The 7214-nt window shown below is 39.1% G+C and overlaps 1 protein-coding gene across 1 annotated transcript in view; it reads left to right on the top strand.

Annotated features, from left to right (window-relative positions):
• ntsr1 (neurotensin receptor 1 (high affinity)) overlaps positions 1 to 7214 on the top strand; it is a 38079-nt gene extending 30865 nt beyond the window's left edge. Inside the window, exon 4 of the mRNA XM_032521063.1 lies at positions 4905 to 7214. Within this exon, the coding sequence (XP_032376954.1) occupies positions 4905 to 5160 (256 nt within the window). The 3' untranslated portion in view covers positions 5161 to 7214. The remainder of the gene's footprint in view (positions 1 to 4904) is intronic.

Raw genomic sequence — 7214 nt, 5'->3', positions numbered from 1 at the left:
GGGTCAACCAACACAGGACTTTCACCCAGGAGACCTGGGTCCATGTACTGTTCTCTTTCCGAGTGTGACTCAAACTTGCATTCTTTAACCCCACCCACTGTCCCGTTCTTGTGGCGCATGTCCGTCAGTACGTCCCGACCCAGAGCGTCAAAAAGTGCCGCCAATAGTCCCGACCAAACGTGTTTTAAACATGACGCTAAAGAAGCTTTTAGCATCAATAACAAACGCACCTGACCAAGGGTCTGTATTTGATGTGATGGAAGAGAGAATGTCTTGTTAATCATTACAAAAAAGGAAAACACAAAGTGCAGTTTTGTTTTTATGATACTAACTACTGGTTTGGCTCCTGATCTCTACAGGATATACTGTACATCACAAAGTGTTTCAACTGTATGGTATGGCTCTGTTTGACCTGACTCCCTTTTTATAGTAACAGTTTCTATTTTTGTTTTCCACTGTGGATAGTGACAGCCTTTTACCCTTTTCATCAGCAATTAAACAGGCAAACAGAAATTGTACAGCTTAGTGTACGGCTTAGCGTACACCGTGGTGTACGGCTGAGTGTACGGCTGAGTGTTTATAAGCAGAGAAATGTACCAATTCAACATTCATAATGCCTTTTGTAGGCCTTCCAGAAGCTTTTTTAAACCAGCCTGACACTACAGTGTCTTTGTACATCCGTGATGTTGCTTCCACCTTCCTGGTTGTGTTACTTCACTGCTACACATAATAATATGGAACGAAAGAGCAAAAAAATAATGATATAACAGCGTAATGAAACTGCTTTTTGCGCAGCTTGGTTGAATACTTGATTCTGATTGGTCAGTCACAGCATTCTGCAATTACCGGTGAGTAAGTTAGTTAGTTAATTATGACTGAACGGACTATTTTCTTTAGCAGAAGCAATACAAACCTTTTTAAATCGATAAAAAACTTTAAATCAATAAAAACCTTTTTAAATGACTAAATTAATTAAATTATTGATTCAGTTGGGAAGTAGACGAGTAATAACAGAGTGAGGCGTGCGATCCCGCATCACACTGTCGGGGGTGTTTTTTTGCTATAATGGTACCTTGGTACAACAATTCTTTAAAGCCAAAATGTCTTCAAGTTCATTATTGTCAATACATTTCTGTAAAAATCCAAGTTTTTTCTTTTGCATTTATACTTTAAGAATATATACATTCATCCCTGAAGCATATATATCCTAATATCCCAGGTTGTACTGGTAAAACATGACGTCTATAACTTGTGCACAACAGGATTGAGGCAATATAAGCATTATTACACAAGGAAACCCCAAGATTGAAAAGATAATAGCTTAGACCCCACAGACAGAGGCACCACCAAGTACTATACTAAAACCACTATACATTTCCTGACAGTGAACACTGCATGTCCCTCATTTTCCATGTTTTTGGTTCATGTATTTGTATTGATTAATTTATTTATGGTGATTAACCAATAAGAAATTAATTATTTTCATTCCTTTTGCACGCACTTGTCATGCATTGTGTCACTTGTTGTGTGTGCATGGCCTGGCCAAGTACAATACATTATATCTATTGTCTATCTAAGTTTCCTATACTTGAGTTGAGAGGCATCTGGACAGTGGAGTGTTTGGATATGTGCCACTGACAGAAACAGGGTTACATTTTCCAATTTTGCGAGGTGCTCAGGGCATGTTTAGAGAATTTAGCTGATTCAATGCCATGAAGCACCCAGTGCGGATGGACGTGGATTTTTGAGTAGCGGGTATGCGTTTGTGTTGCAAGGACTGGTAGCAGTCACGACCAGAAAATCAGTCCTCTCTGATGAATCCATGACAGCGAGATTGTTCTCCTGAATGAATGTGCCTCTAGAGGAAACTGACTGATGTGCATGGAGCAGAGAATCACCACATTTGAAAATGCTGCACCTGTGGTCCACAGTTTGTCCATGTTGCGTGTAATTATGATGGAAAATGTCTACAGCTTGAGGGATTCCTATCAAAAATCTACCACAGCAGACTGTCATCCTCCATTACGAAAGCAAAACCCACGTATACCTGAGTATATGTAATGAAAAGGTCAACTATCCTTGTTGACCCTTTCAATCCTCCCCTCATTCATCTTTAATGGGGTCCCCGTATGCAGACTGACATCACTGACTTTCTGCACACTTCAGTGACCCTTTTCCACTTTCAGAGCAGAACAGATCAATACACCAGGTTCTATTAACTGAGATGACGCTCGGGAGTATCTACACTATGCGTGAGGACATTAACATGTTATGACTTTTAACCATGAGCTTTCTGTCTGTTGTTTGCGAATGTTAAGTTGTATTTTTTGTTACATAACCTCCTATTTAGTGTCCATTAATCCTTGTTTTGCCTGTGCACGTAAAGAAATATAATACCGTACTAGAGCTGCAGAGATTGATCGATTAGTTGTCAACCATTAAATCAATTATGATCATTTCATTTTTGGGTTTGAGTCGTTTTTTATGAAGAAAAACATCCCCATTCTTTGATACCAGCTACCTAAAGCTTAGCTTCTTTTTTTCTAGTTTCCTCCCTCCTCTATGAAAGTAAACTGACTATCTTTAAATTTTTGACAAAACAAGACATTGGAGGGCATCATCTTTGGCTTTGGGAAACACAGATCGATATTTTACAGACCTAACAACTAATTGATTATCAAGACAATTATCAACGGAGTAGAGCAGGGTTAAATCTGAGTTTATCGCAAAGCAATATTGAGCAGACTGGCCCTGGAGGGGCTTTGAGCGGGGAATCGGAGATAACAAACCGCAGAAATTCTCATGGATAAACTTTGCTCACATGCTCTGGTAGGTATTACATATAGTTCATAGGATCACTTCTATCATTTCTAAAGACCTCACAGACAGTCAACCAGCTGGGGGCTACCATTGTTAGTCATCGCTTAGTCTCATTTAACCCTACCTACATTACTCTGTGACTGCATATATTGCTGAGGTTACATGACTACTTGTTGTTGTGAGTTATGACAGTCTGGTCATTTGCCATCACCAAAACTAGACCTTTGAAAGAAAGACAGCTCAAGCGTGCTAGATTCCTTCCTTAGGCACATCACGATAAACGGTTAATTTAATGTTTATTTGAACAGGGACAGATGCTAAGACAGACATTTCTGCCACACATTTTCAATGTACAGCATTGCTGCATTTATAACTATTGCTAATGTTCAATGCCTGTCCCTAGAAGGGCTTTCAACTAGTCATAAACAACTAACATGAAACATTGCCACATTAAAATACATAAACCACATATACATACAAGGCACATCTGTGTTTTTTAGGTTCTTTGCACTCATCCAATTCTGTGTCGTTGATGAAGTGGGCACATGTGAAGATAATGAGTGTCATTTAGTGTGGAAAACGGGATTCTACGCATGTTTCAACAACTGGTTTTACTGTACGTTCTTTTGAACAATAGAAATGCATAGTAACTGCAAACTTTAACCATGCAGGTCAACTTTGAATTCCTCTAAAGTGAGTTTTCCACTTCAGTGTCTTCCTAAACTGACATGCTTGATTTCAATTCTGCCCTCGTCCCCCTTCGAAGTCCCAAATCCTGTCCCATCTTATGTAATCTTTATATCCATGTAAAGTCCCTCTCCTCTCCTGCTGTATAGCTTAATCTCCCTCTTCATTCTCCTTTCCAACAGCAGTCACAGGGACAAAGGAAGATCACTCAGTTAAAAACATAGGTTTAAACCTCACTTGTGTGTGTTGCAGATCAAACATTTCAAATTGCATATAATAACCTTGAGAAGAATGAAACCTTTCATAGTTTACATCACAACCCATTGCAGTGCCTTATTGGGTTAATAATGAGATGATAATGATAATGGACTTACTGTCAAAGCCAATCTTACTCTTCAGTATGTGTCTATTTAATTCCAGCATGGAAAAATTTGATTTCCTCTTACTGTAGCGTTGACAGTATGAATAGCAGTAGTAGTAGAAGAAGTAGTAGTAGTAGTAGTAGTAGTAGTAGTAGTAGTAGTTAGTTTATTGTACCTGGGATTATTACGTTGCAGCAGAAATCATATGGCGTTTTTGGCAACATAAGACAAGAAAACAGAACAGCAATAAACCGATTTCAGATTTATATATATACCCCGGACACAACATAGACCAAGGCATTTAAATATGGGGGGGGTGATTCCAAAAGAGAGAAAAGCACAATAAAACGTTTTATTACGGATTATAATGGTGCTGACATTAAAAGACAACAATTCATTGTTTCTTGGGACACCTGTCCCATTTAGGCTTGTGGTCGAGCACAAGTCCAAAGTACTAGTACTCTGTCACCGATTGTATAGGCTCCCGATGTATAAGAGTATCTTAAAAGTCAACTGGCAACTCCTTTGCTTTGAAAGTATTGAGGAAGGTTTAATAAAAAAATCAAGAACTAAATGCAGAGGCTGGTGAAAGGCTTACATTTCAAACTTGGAGACTTCTCTGTAGTTAATCTGTTAATGACATCGGAATATTTTCTTAAAGCTGACCAGCAAGGCCTGAAATGAGCAGTGACATCTAAAGAAAACATTAATGGGTTAGTATAATAATGCATGCTCAGCAGCCATTAGTACTCACCAGGCATCACTCTCTCTCTGGCTGGCTGAACAAATCTTCTTAGCATGACGATTCTCAAACCTAATTATGTGCCCAGCGGAATAAGGCAAGGCATGATTTCCACTCATTATACAGTAAATTCTTAACAGGAGAGGCCTTTTTAGGACCCTTTTTGTAATTTTTTTGCCGAACAGGTTTATAATCATGCATTGCCATTTAATATGCCACATATTTAGATTAAACACATACAGCATGTTAAATAAGTCACACATAACAATGTTCTCTGTTGTTTTTTTTCACAGTGACTTGTATGACTTCTACCACTATTTCTACATGCTGACCAACGTCCTGTTTTACGTCAGTTCGGCCATCAATCCAATCCTGTACAACCTGGTGTCAGCCACCTACCGCCAGATCTTCTTCTCCACGCTGCGCTACTTCTACATGCCCTGCCGTCACACACCCAGGAGGCGCCCCCACCCTCTAACCCGCCGCTCCATCAGCGTCTCCAGCAACCACACCCTCTCCACAAACATCATCAAAGAGACAGCGTACTGATTGGGGCTGCAAAGGAATACACTTTCTCAAACCCACCTCCTGCCACAGTGTGATTACTGGTCCAACTTACTTTATCAATGACATTCTGGAACTGGTTTAGAGAGATAACTGGGGTTGTTATCGTGTGGGGACAGATGCACATTGTATTATGCGTTATTGTGTGTTGTGTCATTATTTATTGGCACAGGCTGATCCACAACTGGGATCACCATCATTGTCGTGTTTGTCTTTGAGATCACTGTGATTTCATTTCAGATGCACATATTTTTTATTATGTATTATCATTAATTGAAGTTTGTTATAACAAAAAAAACAGAGTGAAAGAGCAACTTTTAGAATGGAAATGTGATATGTAAATATTTTATACTGTGTATTTCTATGCATGCTTTTATTGGACCAATCATTCACCATTGGTGCTGTACAGTGTACAGTGTACTCTGCTGTTTCAGTGTTTTTAAGATTCAACTTATAAACCTCTTGAAAGTACTTTCTCTATGACCATGGCCTTTGGCAATACATTTCCCACTTGCAAAGGTTCTGATGTAACCCTCACATATGGGGCAAAGAGTTCTTATTTCTCTTTCTTGAATCCAAGTTGCATTGACAGCTGTATGGGAAGAATCTCTTGCATCATTACCACGCTTACTTCTCTTGCCTCATTGGCTTTATCCCAAACAGCTTTGAAACAAACATTTAGTTGAGGTTGGTGGTCCTAAGACTCTGGTCCATGGAATTTGTAAATAGTGCAGACAAAGATTTAATTAGATGATTAGTTCTGGTAATAGCTTACTGCATTTATTTAAAAATGTGAAGTAAGTGTATTGACAAAGAAATGTCTGTGATTGATTTTTTTGAAGTATTAGTAACCATGTGGAGCAAATAACACATGTTGGAAAGTAATTAATGAATAGAAAACAGCATGCATTCCTGAAAAAAGGAGCCCTTCAACAGACAGAGAGCACCCACTCCAACACGAGCTGCTGGCAGGGAGAGATTTCCAACATTTCCTTTAGGAGCAACAATAAGCTGTTAAACAATCTGGACTCTCCTATTGGTTATTAGATGATTTGATTGCATCTACTGTGCACAGTCTCCTTCCAGAACAAGATTTTAACTGTAGGGAGTTATTATCCCATATACATCAATATTGGGCAATTCCACGCCTCATAGTGTATATCCATCGGCGTCAAGGTTCGGTGTCTAGTATTGTGCGCTTTAGCATGGCGGAATTGAGGGTGTGGAGGTCTAGGTGCTAAGAGACCTGCAGCTATCAATTGTGTGTAATTTTTAACAGTTACCACCATCCTGCCCTAACCTACCTTAACCAGGTGATGGTCAGGTTGCCTAGCCCTTAAACATAGTTGATTTACCGTAACCATGATCTTTTCCCAACAACACACTAACCTTAACCGAAGGCTAAACAGCAGGAGTATGCTGGAAACAAAAAGTGGTTATCTGTGTTTTCAGCAGTGTCACTGAAAAGGTGAAAAGCTAGCTGTCTCAGAGAGGGGAAAGGCCTTGGAATCATTTAAATCGGAAAAACGTACTGTACCTCTGGACGATTTTTCCAAGTGACAAGCAAATGTTTAAAGAAAGATAAGGAGAGCTTGAGAGAGAAGTTAAATCCTACATTCTAACCTCTGCACGCCTGGCCTAGAAAGGTCTAATGTTGACATTCTTGTCAGGTTTACGTATACTTACAGAAAAAGCCACGGAGAACAGGTAACAATTCTTATCAAACAATTTCCAATCAAGGGAAATTAAAAATTAATTCAGGACCATAAGTGAGAAGCTGTTTTTGTTGGGTCATCATAATCATATTAGTTGAAATCGGCCATGTTTTCCTCTGTAGAAAATGAATAGACTACTAGTGATTGATGCTTGTGTTGTGGGTATTCTGAGGCATAGGTGTGTACAGTATTCAGTAGTGTTAGGGTAATCCTTTCCCCATGTGTTTTTGTACCCCATAGTGTACATGTAAGTTGGAATTTATGAGAGCTTTAAATGTGCTAGCTAGATAGATAGATAGATAGATAGATAGATAGATAGATAGA

This window comes from Etheostoma spectabile, chromosome 7, assembly GCF_008692095.1.
Source record: "Etheostoma spectabile isolate EspeVRDwgs_2016 chromosome 7, UIUC_Espe_1.0, whole genome shotgun sequence".
Lineage (NCBI taxonomy): Eukaryota > Metazoa > Chordata > Actinopteri > Perciformes > Percidae > Etheostoma > Etheostoma spectabile.
This window is presented reverse-complemented; position numbering and strand designations above follow the sequence as displayed.